The 23,639-nt window shown below is 47.8% G+C and overlaps 1 protein-coding gene across 1 annotated transcript in view; it reads right to left on the bottom strand.

Annotated features, from left to right (window-relative positions):
- The window catches only part of ESAM (endothelial cell adhesion molecule), a 100,981-nt gene extending 78,577 nt beyond the window's left edge, over window positions 1–22,404 (bottom strand). The window contains exon 1 of the mRNA XM_088481805.1: window positions 22,077–22,404. Coding sequence (XP_088337931.1) covers window positions 22,077–22,212 — 136 coding nt within the window. The 5' untranslated portion in view covers window positions 22,213–22,404. The remainder of the gene's footprint in view (window positions 1–22,076) is intronic.
- Window positions 22,405–23,639: the final 1,235 nt, after the last annotated feature.

Genomic DNA, 23,639 nt, shown 5'->3' with positions numbered 1-23,639 from the left:
AACATAGGTACTCTCAGACTAAGATATCAGAGTAGAGTAGTAAACATAGGTACTCTCAGACTAAAATATCAGAGTAGAGTAGTAAACATAGGTACTCTCAGACTAAAATATCAGAGTATAATAAACATAGGTATTCTCAGACTAAGATATCAGAGTAGAGTAGTAAACATAGGTACTCTCAGACTAAGATATCAGAGTAGAGTAGTAAACATAGGTACTCTCAGACTAAGCTATCAGAGTAGAGTAGTAAACATAGGTACTCTCAGACTAAGCTATCAGAGTAGAGTAGTAAACATAGGTACTCTCAGACTAAGCTATCAGAGTAGAGTAGTAAACATAGGTACTGTCAGACTAAGGTATCAGAGTAGAGTAGTAAACATAGGTACTCTCAGACTAAGATATCAGAGTAGAGTAGTAAACATAGGTACTCTCAGACTAAGATATCAGAGTAGAGTAGTAAACATAGGTACTCTCAGACTAAAATATCAGAGTATAATAAACATAGGTATTCTCAGACTAAGATATCAGAGTAGAGTAGTAAACATAGGTACTCTCAGACTAAGATATCAGAGTAGAGTAGTAAACATAGGTACTCTCAGACTAAAATATCAGAGTAGAGTAGTAAACATAGGTACTCTCAGACTAAAATATCAGAGTATAATAAACATAGGTATTCTCAGACTAAGATATCAGAGTAGAGTAGTAAACATAGGTACTCACAGACTAAGATATCAGAGTAGAGTAGTAAACATAGGTACTCACAGACTAAGCTATCAGAGTAGAGTAGTAAACATAGGTACTCTCAGACTAAGGTATCAGAGTAGAGTAGTAAACACACACTCATATTGTCACCATCCAGTTCTCGCTCTGAAACGCACAATTCCAGGAAAAACAGATCAGACCAAGTTCCGTCCGACTCAAAATAGGTCACACATACGCAAAAATGCCTAAACTCACATCTGCGCGTTAGGCAGAAACTCGCCATTTGTGTAAGTGAATAGGCCAGAGAATCAGCCCCTCCCTGTCACCAGTACTCTGCTCCTCTGTCTCTGCTCGCTGGCCCATTGGTTGGGTACATCATCACTGAATGAACTGGACTCTGCTTACTCCTTGGAGCTTCAGCGACCTCCCTACCCTTCCTCTAATGCGGGCCATACATGGTGCGATAAAGCAGCCAATCCGACTGATTGGTGCGATTTGGCTGCTATATCGCACGGTGTATGGGCCTCATGTCGGACCGAGCGCTCACCCGTGGGGTAGTCCCCTGACCTTACTGCAGGATCAGTCGATCAGGGGATGCGATGTGCCATCCCATGCAGCGCTATGCGGGTGAGGGAGGGAGGAGCCGGCATATCGGGTGGTCGGCCACCTGATCACACTGGGGGGGTAATTCAGATCCGGTCGTTAGCGCCGATGCGCTCGGACCGGGTCGATGGCCCCCCACAGAGCAAGCGCACGACGGCGCCGGTGCCGTCGTGCACATGCGTGAGACCCGCTACGACCGTTTGGATGGCGGGCCGAGGGGTGGCAGCCCAAATGGAGGCGTTCCCAGGGGAACGCCTACCGTTTGGGGGAGGCCCCACTGACATCACTAGTGATGTCAGTGGAGAGCTTCCGGCTCAGACAGAGCCAGAAGCTCTCCGGGGCTTACGACAAGGGAGACCCTACCCTAGGGTCTCGTCGTAAGCCCCGATGGTCGCGATGGTCAGAGACATCATCCCTGGAGCAGTCGTTAGAGCTGTGGGTCTTAACCCACAGCCTAACAACCGCAACAGAGGCGGGCGGTCAGGATGCAAGCGGCCGCCCAGTTTCTGAGCGACCGCTTGCATCCTCCGATCGTCTCTGAATGAGGCCCTGGGTGTGGGGACTGCCTGATATGTCGGACGTCAGATCCCCTGTCACCTGGCACTGTGCCATCGCACCATGTATGGCCCGCATAACTGCCCAACCCAGGTTGTGGTCACATATTACTGTTAGATACTTATGCTATGGTCTGCCATTGTTTGTTGTATGTATGCTCTGATACCCTGTACAGCAATACATACACTTTGTGATACATTTATTAATAATAACACAGTAACATAAGTCACACATCAAGATTGAGCATACACACATAGTAATGTGTTTATTGCTGAGACTGGGAGCAGTGGGTAACAGAGTATCTCAGTAACTCAGAGTAATCAGTGTATGCTGAGACTGGGAGCAGTGAGTAACAGAGTAACTCAGTAACTCAGAGTAATCAGTGCATGCTGAGACTGGGAGCAGTGGGTAACAGAGTAACTCAGAGTAATCAGTGTATGCTGAGACTGGGAGCAGTGGGTAACAGAGTAACTCAGTAACTCAGAGTAATCAGTGCATGCTGACACTAGGAGCAGAGGGTAACAGAGTAACTCAGAGTAATCAGTGCATGCTGAGACTGGGAGCAGTGGGTAACAGAGTATCTCAGTAACTCAGAGTAATCAGTGTATGCTGAGACTGGGAGCAGTGGGTAACAGAGTAACTCAGTAACTCAGAGTAATCAGTGTATGCTGAGACTGGGAGCAGTGGGTAACAGAGTAACTCAGAGTAATCAGTGTATGCTGAGACTGGGAGCAGTGGGTAACAGAGTAACTCAGTAACTCAGAGTAATCAGTGCATGCTGACACTAGGAGCAGTGGGTAACAGAGTAACTCAGAGTAATCAGTGCATGCTGACACTGGGAGCAGTGGGTAACAGAGTAACTCAGAGTAATCAGTGTATGCTGAGACTGGGAGCAGTGGGTAACAGAGTAACTCAGTAACTCAGAGTAATCAGTGCATGCTGACACTAGGAGCAGTGGGTAACAGAGTAACTCAGAGTAATCAGTGCATGCTGAGACTGGGAGCAGTGGGTAACAGAGTAACTCAGAGTAATCAGTGCATGCTGAGACTGGGAGCAGTGGGTAACAGAGTATCTCAGTAACTCAGAGTAATCAGTGTATGCTGAGACTGGGAGCAGTGGGTAACAGAGTAACTCAGTAACTCAGAGTAATCAGTGTATGCTGAGACTGGGAGCAGTGGGTAACAGAGTAACTCAGAGTAATCAGTGTATGCTGAGACTGGGAGCAGTGGGTAACAGAGTAACTCAGTAACTCAGAGTAATCAGTGCATGCTGACACTAGGAGCAGTGGGTAACAGAGTAACTCAGAGTAATCAGTGCATGCTGACACTGGGAGCAGTGGGTAACAGAGTAACTCAGAGTAATCAGTGTATGCTGAGACTGGGAGCAGTGGGTAACAGAGTAACTCAGTAACTCAGAGTAATCAGTGCATGCTGACACTAGGAGCAGTGGGTAACAGAGTAACTCAGAGTAATCAGTGCATGCTGAGACTGGGAGCAGTGGGTAACAGAGTATCTCAGTAACTCAGAGTAATCAGTGTATGCTGAGACTGGGAGCAGTGAGTAACAGAGTAACTCAGTAACTCAGAGTAATCAGTACATGCTGAGACTAGGAGCAGTGAGTAATAGAGTAACTCAGAGTAATCAGTGCATGCTGAGATTGGGAGCAGTGGGTAACAGAGTAACTCAGAGTAATCAGTGCATGCTGAGACTGGGAGCAGTGGGTAACAGAGTAACTCAGAGTAATCAGTGCATGCTGAGACTGGGAGCAGTGGGTAACAGAGTAACTCAGTAACTCAGAGTAATCAGTGCATGCTGAGACTGGGAGCAGTGGGTAACAGAGTAACTCAGTAACTCAGAGTAATCAGTGCATGCTGAGACTGGGAGCAGTGGGTAACTGAGTAACTCAGTAACTCAGAGTAATCAGTGCATGCTGAGACTGGGAGCAGTGGGTAACTGAGTAACTCAGTAACTCAGAGTAATCAGTGCATGCTGAGACTGGGAGCAGTGGGTAACAGAGTAACTCAGTAACTCAGAGTAATCAGTACATGCTGAGACTGGGAGCAGTGGGTAACAGAGTAACTCAGAGTAATCAGTGCATGCTGAGACTGGGAGCAGTGGGTAACAGAGTAACTCAGAGTAATCAGTGTATGCTGAGACTGGGAGCAGTGGGTAACAGAGTATCTCAGTAACTCAGAGTAATCAGTGTATGCTGAGACTGGGAGCAGTGAGTAACAGAGTAACTCAGTAACTCAGAGTAATCAGTGCATGCTGAGACTGGGAGCAGTGGGTAACAGAGTAACTCAGAGTAATCAGTGTATGCTGAGACTGGGAGCAGTGGGTAACAGAGTAACTCAGTAACTCAGAGTAATCAGTGCATGCTGACACTAGGAGCAGTGGGTAACAGAGTAACTCAGAGTAATCAGTGCATGCTGAGACTGGGAGCAGTGGGTAACAGAGTATCTCAGTAACTCAGAGTAATCAGTGTATGCTGAGACTGGGAGCAGTGAGTAACAGAGTAACTCAGTAACTCAGAGTAATCAGTGCATGCTGAGACTGGGAGCAGTGGGTAACAGAGTAACTCAGAGTAATCAGTGTATGCTGAGACTGGGAGCAGTGGGTAACAGAGTAACTCAGTAACTCAGAGTAATCAGTGCATGCTGACACTAGGAGCAGTGGGTAACAGAGTAACTCAGAGTAATCAGTGCATGCTGACACTGGGAGCAGTGGGTAACAGAGTAACTCAGAGTAATCAGTGTATGCTGAGACTGGGAGCAGTGGGTAACAGAGTAACTCAGTAACTCAGAGTAATCAGTGCATGCTGACACTAGGAGCAGTGGGTAACAGAGTAACTCAGAGTAATCAGTGCATGCTGAGACTGGAAGCAGTGGGTAACAGAGTATCTCAGTAACTCAGAGTAATCAGTGTATGCTGAGACTGGGAGCAGTGAGTAACAGAGTAACTCAGTAACTCAGAGTAATCAGTACATGCTGAGACTAGGAGCAGTGAGTAATAGAGTAACTCAGAGTAATCAGTGCATGCTGAGATTGGGAGCAGTGGGTAACAGAGTAACTCAGAGTAATCAGTGCATGCTGAGACTGGGAGCAGTGGGTAACAGAGTAACTCAGAGTAATCAGTGCATGCTGAGACTGGGAGCAGTGGGTAACAGAGTAACTCAGTAACTCAGAGTAATCAGTGCATGCTGAGACTGGGAGCAGTGGGTAACAGAGTAACTCAGTAACTCAGAGTAATCAGTGCATGCTGAGATTGGGAGCAGTGGGTAACTGAGTAACTCAGTAACTCAGAGTAATCAGTGCATGCTGAGACTGGGAGCAGTGGGTAACTGAGTAACTCAGTAACTCAGAGTAATCAGTGCATGCTGAGACTGGGAGCAGTGGGTAACAGAGTAACTCAGTAACTCAGAGTAATCAGTACATGCTGAGACTGGGAGCAGTGGGTAACAGAGTAACTCAGAGTAATCAGTGCATGCTGAGACTGGGAGCAGTGGGTAACAGAGTAACTCAGAGTAATCAGTGTATGCTGAGACTGGGAGCAGTGGGTAACAGAGTAACTCAGTAACTCAGAGTAATCAGTGCATGCTGAGACTGGGAGCAGTGGGTAAGAGAGTAACTCAGAGTAATCAGTGCATGCTGAGACTGGGAGCAGTGGGTAACAGAGTAACTCAGAGTAATCAGTGCATGCTGAGACTGGGAGCAGTGGGTAACAGAGTAACTCAGAGTAATCAGTGCATGCTGACACTAGGAGCAGTGGGTAACAGAGTAACTCAGAGTAATCAGTGCATGCTGAGACTGGGAGCAGTGGGTAACTGAGTAACTCAGTAACTCAGAGTAATCAGTGCATGCTGAGACTGGGAGCAGTGGGTAACAGAGTAACTCAGTAACTCAGAGTAATCAGTGTATGCTGACACTAGGAGCAGTGGGTAACAGAGTAACTCAGTAACTCAGAGTAATCAGTGCATGCTGAGACTGGGAGCAGTGGGTAACAGAGTAACTCAGTAACTCAGAGTAATCAGTGTATGCTGACACTAGGAGCAGTGGGTAACAGAGCAACTCAGTAACTCAGAGTAATCAGTGCATGCTGAGACTGGGAGCAGTGGGTAACTGAGTAACTCAGTAACTCAGAGTAATCAGTGCATGCTGAGACTGGGAGCAGTGGGTAACAGAGTAACTCAGAGTAATCAGTACATGCTGAGACTGGGAGCAGTGGGTAACAGAGTAACTCAGAGTAATCAGTACATGCTGAGACTGGGAGCAGTGGGTAACAGAGTAACTCAGAGTAATCAGTGCATGCTGAGACTGGGAGCAGTGGGTAACAGAGTATCTCAGTAACTCAGAGTAATCAGTGTATGCTGAGACTGGGAGCAGTGAGTAACAGAGTAACTCAGTAACTCAGAGTAATCAGTACATGCTGAGACTAGGAGCAGTGAGTAATAGAGTAACTCAGAGTAATCAGTGCATGCTGAGATTGGGAGCAGTGGGTAACAGAGTAACTCAGAGTAATCAGTGCATGCTGAGACTGGGAGCAGTGGGTAACAGAGTAACTCAGAGTAATCAGTGCATGCTGAGACTGGGAGCAGTGGGTAACAGAGTAACTCAGTAACTCAGAGTAATCAGTGCATGCTGAGACTGGGAGCAGTGGGTAACAGAGTAACTCAGAGTAATCAGTGTATGCTGAGACTGGGAGCAGTGGGTAACAGAGTAACTCAGTAACTCAGAGTAATCAGTACATGCTGAGACTGGGAGCAGTGGGTAACAGAGTAACTCAGAGTAATCAGTGCATGCTGACACTGGGAGCAGTGGGTAACTGAGTAACTCAGTAACTCAGAGTAATCAGTGCATGCTGAGACTGGGAGCAGTGGGTAACAGAGTAACTCAGAGTAATCAGTACATGCTGAGACTGGGAGCAGTGGGTAACAGAGTAACTCAGAGTAATCAGTACATGCTGAGACTGGGAGCAGTGGGTAACAGAGTAACTCAGAGTAATCAGTGCATGCTGAGACTGGGAGCAGTGGGTAACAGAGTATCTCAGTAACTCAGAGTAATCAGTGTATGCTGAGACTGGGAGCAGTGAGTAACAGAGTAACTCAGTAACTCAGAGTAATCAGTGCATGCTGACACTAGGAGCAGTGGGTAACAGAGTAACTCAGAGTAATCAGTGCATGCTGAGACTGGGAGCAGTGGGTAACTGAGTAACTCAGTAACTCAGAGTAATCAGTGCATGCTGAGACTGGGAGCAGTGGGTAACAGAGTAACTCAGTAACTCAGAGTAATCAGTGTATGCTGACACTAGGAGCAGTGGGTAACAGAGTAACTCAGTAACTCAGAGTAATCAGTGCATGCTGAGACTGGGAGCAGTGGGTAACAGAGTAACTCAGTAACTCAGAGTAATCAGTGTATGCTGACACTAGGAGCAGTGGGTAACAGAGCAACTCAGTAACTCAGAGTAATCAGTGCATGCTGAGACTGGGAGCAGTGGGTAACTGAGTAACTCAGTAACTCAGAGTAATCAGTGCATGCTGAGACTGGGAGCAGTGGGTAACAGAGTAACTCAGAGTAATCAGTACATGCTGAGACTGGGAGCAGTGGGTAACAGAGTAACTCAGAGTAATCAGTACATGCTGAGACTGGGAGCAGTGGGTAACAGAGTAACTCAGAGTAATCAGTGCATGCTGAGACTGGGAGCAGTGGGTAACAGAGTATCTCAGTAACTCAGAGTAATCAGTGTATGCTGAGACTGGGAGCAGTGAGTAACAGAGTAACTCAGTAACTCAGAGTAATCAGTACATGCTGAGACTAGGAGCAGTGAGTAATAGAGTAACTCAGAGTAATCAGTGCATGCTGAGATTGGGAGCAGTGGGTAACAGAGTAACTCAGAGTAATCAGTGCATGCTGAGACTGGGAGCAGTGGGTAACAGAGTAACTCAGAGTAATCAGTGCATGCTGAGACTGGGAGCAGTGGGTAACAGAGTAACTCAGTAACTCAGAGTAATCAGTGCATGCTGAGACTGGGAGCAGTGGGTAACAGAGTAACTCAGAGTAATCAGTGTATGCTGAGACTGGGAGCAGTGGGTAACAGAGTAACTCAGTAACTCAGAGTAATCAGTACATGCTGAGACTGGGAGCAGTGGGTAACAGAGTAACTCAGAGTAATCAGTGCATGCTGACACTGGGAGCAGTGGGTAACAGAGTAACTCAGAGTAATCAGTGCATGCTGAGACTGGGAGCAGTGGGTAACAGAGTAACTCAGTAACTCAGAGTAATCAGTGTATGCTGACACTAGGAGCAGTGGGTAACAGAGCAACTCAGTAACTCAGAGTAATCAGTGCATGCTGAGACTGGGAGCAGTGGGTAACTGAGTAACTCAGTAACTCAGAGTAATCAGTGCATGCTGAGACTGGGAGCAGTGGGTAACAGAGTAACTCAGAGTAATCAGTACATGCTGAGACTGGGAGCAGTGGGTAACAGAGTAACTCAGAGTAATCAGTACATGCTGAGACTGGGAGCAGTGGGTAACAGAGTAACTCAGAGTAATCAGTGCATGCTGAGACTGGGAGCAGTGGGTAACAGAGTATCTCAGTAACTCAGAGTAATCAGTGTATGCTGAGACTGGGAGCAGTGAGTAACAGAGTAACTCAGTAACTCAGAGTAATCAGTACATGCTGAGACTAGGAGCAGTGAGTAATAGAGTAACTCAGAGTAATCAGTGCATGCTGAGATTGGGAGCAGTGGGTAACAGAGTAACTCAGAGTAATCAGTGCATGCTGAGACTGGGAGCAGTGGGTAACAGAGTAACTCAGAGTAATCAGTGCATGCTGAGACTGGGAGCAGTGGGTAACAGAGTAACTCAGTAACTCAGAGTAATCAGTGCATGCTGAGACTGGGAGCAGTGGGTAACTGAGTAACTCAGAGTAATCAGTACATGCTGAGACTGGGAGCAGTGGGTAACAGAGTAACTCAGAGTAATCAGTGCATGCTGAGACTGGGAGCAGTGGGTAAAAGAGTAACTCAGAGTAATCAGTGCATGCTGAGACTGGGAGCAGTGGGTAACAGAGTAACTCAGAGTAATCAGTGCATGCTGAGACTGGGAGCAGTGGGTAACAGAGTAACTCAGAGTAATCAGTGCATGCTGACACTGGGAGCAGTGGGTAACAGAGTAACTCAGAGTAATCAGTGCATGCTGAGACTGGGAGCAGTGGGTAACTGAGTAACTCAGAGTAATCAGTACATGCTGAGACTGGGAGCAGTGGGTAACAGAGTAACTCAGAGTAATCAGTGCATGCTGAGACTGGGAGCAGTGGGTAAAAGAGTAACTCAGAGTAATCAGTGCATGCTGAGACTGGGAGCAGTGGGTAACAGAGTAACTCAGAGTAATCAGTGCATGCTGAGACTGGGAGCAGTGGGTAACAGAGTAACTCAGAGTAATCAGTGCATGCTGACACTGGGAGCAGTGGGTAACAGAGTAACTCAGAGTAATCAGTGCATGCTGACACTGGGAGCAGTGGGTAACTGAGTAACTCAATGTAATCAGTGCATGCTATCACTAGGAGCAGTGAGTAATGTGTACTAAATGTCACTGGGGGCAGTGGGTAACAGAGTAACTCAGAGTAATCAGTGCATGCTGACACTGGGAGCAGTGGGTAACTGAGTAACTCAGAGTAATCTGTGCATGCTATCACTAGGAGCAGTGAGTAATGGAGTAACACAGAGTAATGTGTACTAAATGTCACTGGGGGCAGTGTGTAACAGAGTAATGTCTGCATGCTATCACTGGGAGCAGTGGGTAATACAGTAAGAGAGTAATGTGTGCATGCTATCACTGGGAGCAGCGGGTAATAGAGTAAGAGAGTAATGTGTACCTGCTGTCACTGGGAGCAGAGAGTAATAGAGTAACACAGAGTAATGTGTACTTGCTGTCACTGGGAGCAGAGGGCCTGATTCAGAGCCGGACTCTATTTGCGGACGGTCGTTCTGAAAAAGGGACCGGCTATTTAAATTAAGCACTCGCTCTTTGCGGTCTGTTGACGCCTCTATGTCTGAGCGAGCGTCCGAAAAATGCGCTTGCTATTTTCTAAAGACGTCCCTTTTCCGTTCGCATCATACGTCATCTCCGCTATTTATTAGATTAATCGGGAACATCGATAGGCATCGGAACTGCTCGCGGTGCTTGTGGTAGGATTTACTTGCCGCCATCACTGCGAGCAGTTCAGGCTAAAAGACAACCAAGTGACATGGTCGATGACGCTGCTTTGTTAATTATGCACACTCATAAAACGCCGTTTTGACCGTTTGACACGCCTGCGTTCGGATCTTCACTCCCCGTTTTCAAGCACCTTCCCCTGTTACCACCCACAAACGCCTCATTCTGTCACTCAAATTAGCAGCCCCTCGCTGTTTTACGAGCGCACGATTTCTGACCGCAATGACTGGTTGGCGCATGCGCATTACGACCCATATGCATGCGCAGTTGTACGAACATCGCTCGGATCAAACGTGCGGCCGCTTACGAGCGGCTCTGAATCAGGCCCAGAGAGTAATAGAGTAACACAGAGTAATGTGTGTCTGGGAGCAGTGAGTAATAGAGTAACACAGAGTAATGTGTGTGTGGGAGCAGTGAGTAATAGAGTAACACAGAGTAATGTGTGTGTGGGAGCAGTGAGTAATCGAGTAACACAGAGTAATGTGTGTGTGGGAGCAGTGAGTAATCGAGTAACACAGAGTAATGTGTGTGTGGCAGCAGTGAGTAATCGAGTAACACAGAGTAATGTGTGTGTGGGAGCAGTGAGTAATAGAGTAACACAGAGTAATGTGTGTGTGGGAGCAGTGAGTAAGAGTAACATAAAGTAATGTGTGTGTGGGAGCAGTGAGTAATAGAGTAACACAGAGTAATGTGTGTGTGGGAGCAGTGAGTAAGAGTAACAAAGTAATGTGTGTGTGGGAGCAGTGAGTAATAGAGTAACACAGAGTAATGTGTGTGTGGGAGCAGTGAGTAATAGAGTAACACAGAGTAATGTGTGTGTGGGAGCAGTGAGTAAGAGTATCATAAAGTAATGTGTGTGTGGGAGCAGTGAGTAATAGAGTAACACAGAGTAATGTGTGTGTGGGAGCAGTGAGTAATCGAGTAACACAGAGTAATGTGTGTGTGGGAGCAGTGAGTAATCGAGTAACACAGAGTAATGTGTGTGTGGGAGCAGTGAGTAATAGAGTAACACAGAGTAATGTGTGTGTGGGAGCAGTGAGTAATAGAGTAACACAGAGTAATGTGTGTGTTGGAGCAGTGAGTAAGAGTAACACAGAGTAATGTGTGTGTGGGAGCAGTGAGTAATAGAGTAACAGAGTAATGTGTGTGTGGGAGCAGTGAGTAAGAGTAACACAGAGTAATGTGTGTGTGTGAGTAGTGAGTAAGAGTAACAAAGTAATGTGTGTGTGGGAGCAGTGAGTAATAGAGTAACACAGAGTAATGTGTGTGTGGGAGCAGTGAGTAAGAGTAACACAGAGTAATGCGTGTGTGGGAGCAGTGAGTTCACCTCTCTGGTCACATTTACATACAGACGAGCAGTTAATGGACAATTATAGTGTGAAATACTTGCTATAAACTCATGTGCCCGTACAATAACACTCATTAACATAATTTATGTCCCATCTACTCATTAATAATGTCACCGGATTTATTATTAACGGTTCTAACGCTCCAGAAAGTACTTCTGCCAGAAATGATGGAAAAGTGTAATAGAGATGAGCTACAGAGAGAGAGAGAGAGAGAGAGAAGGGAGAGAGAGAGAGAGAAGGGAGAGAGAGAGAGAAAGACAGAGGGAGAGAGAGAGAGAAGGGAGAGAGAGAGAGAGAGAGAGAGAGAGAAGGGAGAGAGAGAGAGAGAGAAGGGAGAGAGAAGGGAGAGAGAAGGGAGAGAGAAGGGAGAGAGAAGGGAGAGAGAGAGAGAGAAAGACAGAGGGAGAGAGAGAAGGGAGAGAGAGAGAGAGAGAGAGAGAGAGAGAGAGAAGGGAGAGAGAGAGAGAGAGAATGGAGAGAGAGAGGGAGAGAGAGAAGGGAGAGAGAGAGAAAGACAGAGGGAGAGAGAGAAGGGAGAGAGAGAGAAGAGAAGAGAGAGAGAGAGAGGGGGTGAGAGAGAGAGAAGGGAGAGAGAGAGAGAGAGAGAAAGAGAGAGAGAGGGAGAGAGAGAAGGGAGAGAGGGGGGAGAGAGAGAGAAGGGAGAGAGGGGGGAGAGAGGGAAGGAGAGAGAAAGAAGAGAGAAAGAAGAGAGCGAAGTGAGGGAGACAGAGAGGGGGGGTGTGAGACAGAGAGGTGGAGAGAGAGTGAGGGGAGAGAGAGAGTGGGGTGTGAAAGAGAGAGGTGAAAAAGAGAGAAAGGTGAGAAAGAGAGCAAGAGAGAGCGAGAGAGAGGTGAGAAAGAGAGCAAGAGAGAGCGAGAGAGAGGTGAGAAAGAGAGCAAGAGAGGTGAGAAAGAGAGCAAGAGAGAGCGAGAGAGAGGTGAGAAAGAGAGCAAGAGAGAGCGAGAGAGAGGTGAGAAAGAGAGCAAGAGAGGTGAGAAAGAGAGCAAGAGAGAGGTGAGAAAGAGAGCGAGAGAGAGGTGAGAAAGGGAGCAAGAGAGAGCGAGAGAGAGGTGAGAAAGGGAGCAAGAGAGAGCGAGAGAGAGGTGAGAAAGAGAGCAAGAGAGAGCGAGAGAGGTGAGAAAGAGAGCAAGAGAGGTGAGAAAGAGAGCAAGAGAGAGCGAGAGAGAGGTGAGAAAGAGAGCGAGAGAGGTGAGAAAGAGCAAGAGAGCGAGAGAGGTGAGAAAGAGAGCAAGAGAGAGCGAGAGAGGTGAGAAAGAGAGCAAGAGAGAGCGAGAGGTGAGAGAGCAAGAGAGAGCGAGAGAGAGGTGAGAAAGAGAGCAAGAGAGAGCGAGAGAGAGGTGAGAAAGAGAGCAAGAGAGAGCGAGAGAGAGGTGAGGAGAGCAAGAGAGAGCGAGAGAGAGGTGAGAAAGAGAGCAACAGAGAGCGAGAGAGGTGAGAAAGAGAGGTGAGAAAGAGCAAGAGAGAGTGAGAGAGAGGTGAGAAAGAGAGCAAGAGAGGTGAGAAAGAGAGCAAGAGAGAGCGAGAGAGAGGTGAGAAAGAGAGCAAGAGAGGTGAGAAAGAGAGCAAGAGAGAGCGAGAGAGGTGAGAAAGAGAGCAAGAGAGAACGAGAGAAAGGTGAGAAAGAGAGCAAGAGAGAGTGAGAGAGAGGTGAGAAAGAGAGCAAGAGAGGTGAGAAAGAGAGCAAGAGAGAGTGAGAGAGGTGAGAAAGAGCGAGAAAGAGCTGAGAAAGAGAGCAAGAGAGAGCGAGAGAGGTGAGAAAGACAGCGAGAGAGAGCAAGAGAAGGGAGAAAGAGGGCAAGAGAGGTGAGAAAGAGAGCAAGAGAGGTGAGAAAGAAAGAGAGCAAGAGAGGTGAGAAAGAAAGAGAGCAAGAGAGAGCGAAAGAGAGGTGAGAAAGAGAGCAAGAGAGGTAAGAGAGCAAGAGAGCAAAAGAAGGGAGAAAGAGAGCAAGAGAGGTGAGAAAGAGAGCGAGAGAGGTGAGAAAGAGAGCAAGAGAGAGCGAGAGAGGTGAGAAAGAGCAAGAGAGAGCGAGAGAGGTGAGAAAGAGAGCAAGAGAGCGAGAGAGGTGAGAAAGAGAGAGCGAGAGAGGTGAGAAAGTGAGCAAGAGAGACCGAGAGAGGTGAGAAAGAGAGCAAGAGAGCAAGAGAGGTGAGAAAGAGAGCAAGTGAGAGCGAGAGAGGTGAGAAAGAGCAAGAGAGAGTGAGAGAGGTGAGAAAGAGAGCAAGAGAGCGAGAGAGGTGAGAAAGAGAGAGCGAGAGAGAGGTGAGAAAGTGAGCAAGAGAGAGCGAGAGAGGTGAGAAAGAGCAAGAGAGAGTGAGAGAGAGGTGAGAAAGAGAGCAAGAGAGGTGAGAAAGAGAGCAAGAGAGAGCGAGAGAGAGGTGAGAAAGAGAGCAAGAGAGGTGAGAAAGAGAGCAAGAGAGAGCGAGAGAGGTGAGAAAGAGAGCAAGAGAGAACGAGAGAAAGGTGAGAAAGAGAGCAAGAGAGAGTGAGAGAGAGGTGAGAAAGAGAGCAAGAGAGGTGAGAAAGAGAGCAAGAGAGAGTGAGAGAGGTGAGAAAGAGCGAGAAAGAGCTGAGAAAGAGAGCAAGAGAGAGCGAGAGAGGTGAGAAAGACAGCGAGAGAGAGCAAGAGAAGGGAGAAAGAGGGCAAGAGAGGTGAGAAAGAGAGCAAGAGAGGTGAGAAAGAAAGAGAGCAAGAGAGAGCGAAAGAGAGGTGAGAAAGAGAGCAAGAGAGGTAAGAGAGCAAGAGAGCAAAAGAAGGGAGAAAGAGAGCAAGAGAGGTGAGAAAGAGAGCGAGAGAGGTGAGAAAGAGCAAGAGAGAGCGAGAGAGGTGAGAAAGAGCAAGAGAGAGCGAGAGAGGTGAGAAAGAGAGCAAGAGAGCGAGAGAGGTGAGAAAGAGAGAGCGAGAGAGGTGAGAAAGTGAGCAAGAGAGACCGAGAGAGGTGAGAAAGAGAGCAAGAGAGCAAGAGAGGTGAGAAAGAGAGCAAGTGAGAGCGAGAGAGGTGAGAAAGAGCAAGAGAGAGCGAGAGAGGTGAGAAAGAGATCAAGAGAGGTGAGAAAGAGAGCAAGAGAGAGCGAGAGAGAGGTGAGAAAGAGTGCAAGAGAGAGCAAGAGAGGTGAGAAAGAGAGCAAGAGAGGTGAGAAAGAGAGCAAGAGAGAGCAAGAGAGGTGAGAAAGAGAGCAAGAGAGGTGAGAAAGAGAGCAAGAGAGGTGAGAAAGAGAGCAAGAGAGAGCAAGAGAGGTGAGAAAGAGAGCAAGAGAGGTGAGAAAGAGAGCAAGAGAGAGCGAGAGAGGTGAAAAAGAGAGCAAGAGAGGTGAGAAAGAGAGCAAGAGAGAGGTGAGAAAGAGAGCAAGAGAGGTGAGAAAGTGAGCAAGAGAGAGCGAGAGAGGTGAGAAAGAGAGCAAGAGAGGTGAGAAAGTGAGCAAGAGAGAGCGAGAGAGGTGAGAAAGAGAGAGCGAGAGAGGTGAGAAAGAGAGCAAGAGAGGTGAGAAAGAGAGCAAGAGAGCGAGAGAGAGCAAGAGAGGTGAGAAAGAAAGAGAAAGTGAGAGAGAGAGAGCGCGCAAGCAGAAACCAGTGCCGCCCATTGGTTTTACGCTGTCACCATTAGTATCTGCGCCAGCACCTGACCAGCCCCATGCTGGGTGCAAGAGATTCCTCAGAGACAGACGCCCCTCCCCCGTATGCGCCACTCAGAATAGCGCAGCGCTTTGACACACACACGGCACTCCCACTAGTCAGGGTGGCTTTGTGCAAACGCATTGTCACCGCCCAGTTCATGCCCCGAGATGCCCTATTACACGGAGACACAGACCCAGCTAAATTGCGTCTGACTCTTCATGGCTGCTGACCGCCCTGGCTGCCATATTATCCCCATAATGAAGACAGGATTCTCTTTTAACAAAGAATTTGTAACGTGACCTAATTATGCTAAATAGGGCTCTTGGGTCAAATTAAAAATAGACATAATAATGTTTAACATAAACCTAGTGCAATCCCCGAGAGCACTTTCACCCCCCCCAAATCCCGCGTGCACTATTCTGAGACCCCCGCACGGCACAATCTGTGCAGCAGGAAATACACGTCGTCTTCTAATCCCAGGATTTAATTTAGTCTTATCCAGCAACAAATCATAAAACACCAGATAACACGATTGGTCTGATAGGAGAGCTGTGCGCAGGGGCGTAACGTAACGCTGCACTTACATCTTATACCTGTGACCCCCCAGGGACGCAGAGACGGTGAGCTCAGGTGTTAGAGGTGTGCGGCCACACAAGGGGGGAGAGATGTATCAAACCTTGGAGAGAGATAAAGTACCAGCCAGTTAGCTCCCAACTGTCACTTTACAGGGTGTGTTTGAAAAATGACAGTTAGAAGCTGATTGGTTGCTACTTTGGGGTCTATGTACTAAAGCCTAACGGTCATTTTTCAAACACAGCTTGTGACAGTATGGAGCTGACTGGTTGGTACTTTATCCCCATCCATTTTATCTCTCTGCAAGGCATAGTACATAGACCCCTTTATCTCTATCCAAGGTTTGATACATCTCCCCCAAGACGGCTACACCACTTAGTTTCGGAGGCATATGAGAACACGACATAACTGGGATGGAGATGTGATAGGGGCACTTAGAGTTCAGACCCGGTCGCTATGAGCGTACGCTCGCATGATGCGTATGCAAATATTTGAAAGTGATGCAGCGGGGAGCGGTCGCTCGTCAAGGCATAGGCACGCCCATCGTACCTCTACAAGCGTTCACTTTGTGTATGCAGACTCCCCTTAGCTTATGCAGAGACGCCCACTGCCCCACGTCATCTCCTGGAAGTTTATGAAAACATTGGTACATCGACCACTATCGGATGTGAACGCAGTGCTTGTGGTAGCTTTTTTTTACCGCAAGCATTGCGAGGAAAACAGAGGGAAAAAAATGGCTGGTGACGTGTACTATGACGCTGCCTGTTAATTATGCACGCCTCTAAAACGTCGTTGGAACACTCGGGCACGCCTGCGTTCGCATCTCCAACCCCCCGTTTTTACTGGACTGCCCCTGTCACCACCCACAAACGGCCTCTCCTGTCACTCACTCTGCTGGGCTGGCTGTGCTGGGAGAGCGAGGGATCTGTGATCGCACTGTGTAGTTCGCGCATGCACAGATTAGCAACCATCGGCAATTGCGAGCGCACTGCGGATAGCGTCCGGGTCTGAATCAGGCCCTTATTACCAGAATGACACTACAGCCAGCTTGTGCTGACAATGATTGATAACAGCGGACAGCAGCTTCCTCTCACCTGCACAGCCAGTAACAGCAAACGACTCGCGTTCTGTCATAGTATGGAAGCACTGCGCATATATTTATTCATGCTTTAGGATATAGTGGGGCCGATTCTATGTCAGAAACAGCCAACATGCCCCCGACACTCCCATAAGACACAGCGGGTTCTGAAACCCGGCACTTCCCGTTGTGTTTATGCCCCAAATTAAAAAGGGCAATGCTTTTACTGGCCATGTTTTGCTAGCAAACATCATTGCCCTGTTTGAAATTTGTGCATAAACACGATCGGAAGCGCCGGCTTTCAGAACACGGCGCTTAGTAAATAAACCCCAACATGTTTTTCATATTCAGCAAAGCTTTTCGCATACAACTGCAAATTGCTTAGGGCGTATTTATTCTTATTTGCGGTCTGCCCCCAAAAATAAAGATTCCTTATGGCCGAAATTCGCGGCAATAAGGAATCTTTATTCACCAGGACGTACCTTTGGTGAGTGACCGGGGAAGCGGCCGTCCCTGTGATCAGTGAGAAGATGTCCAAGACCCAATTAGCCTGAGAGAATACGAAACTTGTACCCTGAGTATTCGGAGGGAACGCTGACGCACTGAATTGGGGTAACTAAAGGTGCACATCCACTAGGCGATAGGGTGACGGCAGTATGATTACAACATCGGAATCGTACAGTCGTTCCCCATCCCCTGTACTGCCTACACTGAATGATTAGGCATTCAGTGCAGGCACCCTCCCTCAGCCCCGAACATGGCCAATCTGTCGTTATCGGAAGATTGACCGGTATGTTCAGGCGACGATTGATGTTGGAAACGACCAGCGGTAGCGCGCATCACTAGTCGTTTCCGACATTATAGTGCACGATTAATGAGTGACTGCACGATTACCATGTCGAAATCGTGCAATCGCTCATAAATATCGCCTAGTGGATGTGCGCCTTTACGTCCTCAGTGAATTACCCTCTTATGCAGCAAAGAGTATTCCTGTATCTTGAACAAATGAACCCAAATACACAGGGCCCCATAACGCTCAATGTAAAGATAAAATCATCTATGCTGGAATCTATCTGGAGTTATTAATGACCGTTATATCACAGTATCAGACAGAGATGAGAGCACAGTGTACATCTGTACAGCTGCCCCTCATATACATCAGTACAGCTGCCCCTCATATACATCAGTACAGCTTCCCCTCATATACATCAGTACAGCTGCCCCTCATATACATCTGTACAGCTGCCCCTCATATACATCTGTACAGCTGCCCCTCATATACATCAGTACAGCTGCCCCTCATATACATCAGTACAGCTTCCCCTCATATACATCAGTACAGCTTCCCCTCATATACATCTGTACAGCTTCCCCTCATATACATCAGTACAGCTGCCCCTCATATACATCAGTACAGCTGCCCCTCATATCCATCTGTACAGCTGCCCCTCATATCCATCTGTACAGCTGCCCCTCATATCCATCTGTACAGCTGCCCCTCATATACATCAGTACAGCTGCCCCTAAAATCCATCAGTACAGGTGCCCCTCATATACATCAGTACAGCTGCCCCTCATATACATCAGTACAGCTGCCCCTCATATCCATCTGTACAGCTGCCCCTCATATCCATCTGTACAGCTGCCCCTCATATCCATCTGTACAGCTGCCCCTCATATACATCTGTACAGGTGCCCCTCATATACATCTGTACAGCTGCCCCTCATATACATCAGTACAGCTGCCCCTCATATACATCAGTACAGCTTCCCCTCATATACATCAGTACAGCTGCCCCTCATATCCATCAGTACAGCTGCCCCTCATATCCATCAGTACAGCTGCCCCTCATATCCATCAGTACAGCTGCCCCTCATATCCATCAGTACAGCTGCCCCTCATATACATCAGTACAGCTGCCCCTCATATACATCAGTACAGCTGCCCCTCATATACATCAGTACAGGTGCCCCTCATATACATCTGTACAGCTGCCCCTCATATCCATCAGTACAGCTGCCCCTCATATACATCAGTACAGGTGCCCCTCATATACATCAGTACAGGTGCCCCTCATATACATCTGTACAGCTGCCCCTCATATCCATCTGTACAGCTGCCCCTCATATACATCAGTACAGGTGCCCCTCATATTCATCAGTACAGCTGCCCCTCATATACATCAGTACAGCTGCCCCTCATATACATCAGTACAGCTGCCCCTCATATACATCTGTACAGCTGCCCCTCATATCCATCTGTACAGCTGCCCCTCATATACATCAGTACAGCTGCCCCTCATATACATCAGTACAGCTGCCCCTCATATACATCAGTACAGCTTCCCCCCATATCCATCAGTACAGCTGCCTCTCATATACATCAGTACAGCTGCGTCTGGTATCATAAGCTACGGCGTGATTATGACGCTGCTCCTTCTGTAGCTGAGGACCCTAAGCAGATGCCCTGATCTAACGCTGGCCCTGATGAGGTAGTCTCGCAGAGATGCATCTATATACCTCCACAGCACTGCATACCTCCACAGCACTGCAATATCCTTATACACAGGTCATAAATCCACAGCACTGCAATATCCTTATACACAGGTCATACCTCTAAAGCACTGCAATATCCTTATACACGGGTCATACCTCTAAAGCACTGCAATATCCTTATACACGGGTCATACCTCCACAGCACTGCAATATCCTTATACGCAGGTCATACCTCCACAGCACTGCAATATCCTTATACACAGGTCATACCTCTAAAGCACTGCAATATCCTTATACACAGGTCATACCTCCACAGCACTGCAATATCCATATACACAGGTCATACCTCCACAGCACTGCAATATCCTTATACACAGGTCATACCTCCACAGCACTGCAATATCCTTATACACAGGTCATACCTCTAAAGCACTGCAATATCCTTATACACAGGTCATACCTACACAGCACAGCAATATCCTTATACACAGGCCATACCTCCACAGCACTGCAATATCTTTATACACAGGCCATACCTCCACAGCACTGCAATATCCTTACACACAGGTCATACCTCCACAGCACTGCAATATCCTTATACACAGGCCATACCTCCACAGCACTGCAATATCCTTATACACAGGCCATACCTCCACAACACTGCAATATCCTTATACACAGGCCATACCTCCACAACACTGCAATATCCTTATACACAGGCCATACCTCCACAGCACTGCAATATCCTTATACACAGGCCATACCTCCACAGCACTGCAATATCCTTATACACAGGTCATACCTCTAAAGCACTGCAATATCCTTATACACGGGTCATACCTGTAAAGCACTGCAATATCCTTATACACGGGTCATACCTCCACAGCACTGCAATATCCTTATACGCATGTCATACCTCCACAGCACTGCAATATCCTTATACACAGGTCATACCTCCACAGCACTGCAATATCCTTATACACAGGTCATACCTACACAGCACAGCAATATCCTTATACACAGGCCATACCTCCACAGCACTGCAATATCTTTATACACAGGCCATACCTCCACAGCACTGCAATATCCTTACACACAGGTCATACCTCCACAGCACTGCAATATCCTTATACACAGGCCATACCTCCACAGCACTGCAATATCCTTACACACAGGCCATACCTCCACAACACTGCAATATCCTTATACACAGGCCATACCTCCACAACACTGCAATATCCTTATACACAGGCCATACCTCCACAGCACTGCAATATCCATATACACAGGTCATACCTCCACAGCACTGCAATATCCTTATACACAGGTCATACCTCCACAGCACTGCAATATCCTTATACACAGGCCATACCTCCACAGCACTGCAATATCCTTATACACAGGCCATACCTCCACAGCACTGCAATATCCTTATACACAGGCAATACCTCCACAGCACTGCAATATCCTTATACACAGGCAATACCTCCACAGCACTGCAATATCCTTATACACAGGCCATACCACCACAGCACTGCAATATCCTTATACACAGGCCATACCTCCAGAGCACTGCAATATCTTTATACACAGGCCATACCTCCACAGCACTGCAATATCCTTATACACAGGCCATACCTCCACAGCACTGCAATATCCTTATACACAGGCCATACCTCCACAGCACTGCAATATCCTTATACACAGGCCATACCTCCACAGCACTGCAATATCCTTATACACAGGCCATACCTCCACAGCACTGCAATATCCTTATACACAGGCCATACCTCCAAAGCAATGCAATATCCTTATACACAGGCCATACCTACGCAGCACTAATATCTATCATCACCCAGTAACATAAACTCCTCCTGCACCAACAATCACACAGTACTGTATACCACATTACGAATACCTCTTATATCATCACTATACAGTATGTACATTATAATGCTGGTAATAATTATAATCATCATATATTATGCACTAACATCTATCACCCAGTAACATAAACTCCTCCTGCACCAACAATCACACAGTACTGTATACCACATAACTAATACCTCTTATATCATCATTATACAGTATGTACATTATTATATCAAACAATATTATACACCAGGTGACTAGGGCTGAGAGCAGTGACTTACAGCACATGTAACCGGCAAATACAAGGGGGAACTTACAGCACATGTAACCGGCACATACAAGGGGGGACATACAGCACATATAACCGGCACATAGAAGGGGGAAATACAGCACATATAACCAGCACATAGAAGGGGAAACTTACAGCACATGTAACCAACACATAGAAGGATGACTTACATCACATGTAACCAGTACATAGAAGGGGTGACTTACAGAACATGTAACCAGCAGATAGAATTTGAACTTACAGGACATGTAACCAGCACATAGAAGGGGGGACTTACATCACATGTAACCAGTACATAGAAGGGGAGACTTACATCACATGTAACCAGTACATAGAAGGGGGGACTTACATCACATGTAAAAAGTACATAGAAGGGGGGACTTACATCACATGTAACCAGCACATAGAAGGGGGGACTTACAGCACATGTAACCAGCACATAGAAGGGGGGACTTACATCACATGTAACCAGCACATAGAAGGGGGGACTTACATCACGTGTAACCAGTACATAGAAGGGGGGACTTACATCACATGTAACCAGCACATAGAAGGGGGGACTTACATCACATGTAACCAGCACATAGAAGGGGGGACTTACAGCACATGTAACCAGCACATATAAGGGGGGACTTACAGCACATGTAACCAGCACATATAAGGGGAAGAGTTACAGAACATGTAAACAGAACATAGAAGGATGGACTCACCCAGTAGCCAGTGCAGGGACCCCAGCACCCCCAGCCAGTGCTGCCAGGACCCCGGTGTTATCGCCATGCTGTACCCGGGAGAGATCCCTCTGCTGCCGGCTGCTCTCTGCACTGTACACGGCTGCTGTGGTGTCATCCGAAGTGGGGCAGTGGGCGGAGGAGTAAGGGGACACCTGCAGCCGGAGTGACAGCAGAGGCCACCCACCAGTGCGGGTCACACACGGCTGCAGTCTCCCTGCGTCTCAGCGCGGATGTGTGCACGCCAGGTGCGACAGAGGAAGCAGGGTCAGACAGCGGCAGCCGCAGGTGACAGGAGGATCAGACAGATGAGGAGCCAGCGAGTGATACTGAGTATGACCAGCTCCGAGCTTCCTGCCAGCCACAGCACAGGGGCAATGACACAGGGGGTGGGGAAGAGGGGGGGCAGTGATTGATACATGGGAGTCACTCTGTCACACAGTAACTTTTTACTGTCACAGAACATTGGGGCAGATGTATGAAGCTCTGGAAAGTGATAAAGTGCAGAGTGATAAACGACCAACCACTCAGGTCCCAACTGTCATGTTACAGGCTGTGTTTGAAAAAAATGACAGGAGCTGATTGGTTGGTCGTTTATCACTCTCCACTTTATCACTTCCCAGAGCTTAGTACATCTGCCCCATGTGCTTTATGTGATATTTACCAACGTGTTTGATGGGGATCACTTTTCCCTTCATCCCCTGGGTGCAGCGTATTCGCCATAGAGGCCCAGTACTCACCTTCATCCCCTACGTGCAGCGTATTCGCCATAGAGGCCCAGTACTCACCTTCATCCCCTGGGTGCAGCGTATTCGCCAAAGAGGCCCAGTACTCACCTTCATCCCCTGGGTGCAGCGTATTCGCCATAGAGGCCCAGTACTCACCTTCATCCCCTGGGTGCAGCGTATTCGCCATAGAGGCCCAGTACTCACCTTCATCCCCTACGTGCAGCGTATTCGCCATAGAGGCCCAGTACTCACCTTCATCCCCTACGTGCAGCGTATTCGCCATAGAGGCTCAGTACTCACCTTCATCCCCTGGGTGCAGCGTATTCGCCATAGAGGCTCAGTACTCACCTTCATCCCCTACGTGCAGCGTATTCGCCATAGAGGCCCAGTACTCACCTTCATCCCCTGGGTGCAGCGTATTCGCCATAGAGGCCCAGTACTCACCTTCATCCCCTACGTGCAGCGTATTCGCCATAGAGGCTCAGTACTCACCTTCATCCCCTGGGTGCAGCGTATTTGCCATAGAGGCTCAGTACTCACCTTCATCCCCTGGGTGCAGCGTATTCGCCATAGAGGCTCAGTACTCACCTTCATCCCCTGGGTGCAGCGTATTCGCCATAGAGGCCCAGTACTCACCTTCATCCCCTACGTGCAGCGTATTCGCCATAGAGGCTCAGTACTCACCTTCATCCCCTGGGTGCAGCGTATTTGCCATAGAGGCTCAGTACTCACCTTCATCCCCTGGGTGCAGCGTATTCGCCATAGAGGCTCAGTACTCACCTTCATCCCTTGGGTGCAGCGTATTCGCCATAGAGGC

This window comes from Taudactylus pleione, unplaced genomic scaffold (genome assembly GCF_031769625.1).
Source record: "Taudactylus pleione unplaced genomic scaffold, aTauple2 ptg000278l, whole genome shotgun sequence".
In the NCBI taxonomy this organism is placed as follows: Eukaryota; Metazoa; Chordata; class Amphibia; order Anura; family Myobatrachidae; genus Taudactylus; species Taudactylus pleione.
This window is presented reverse-complemented; position numbering and strand designations above follow the sequence as displayed.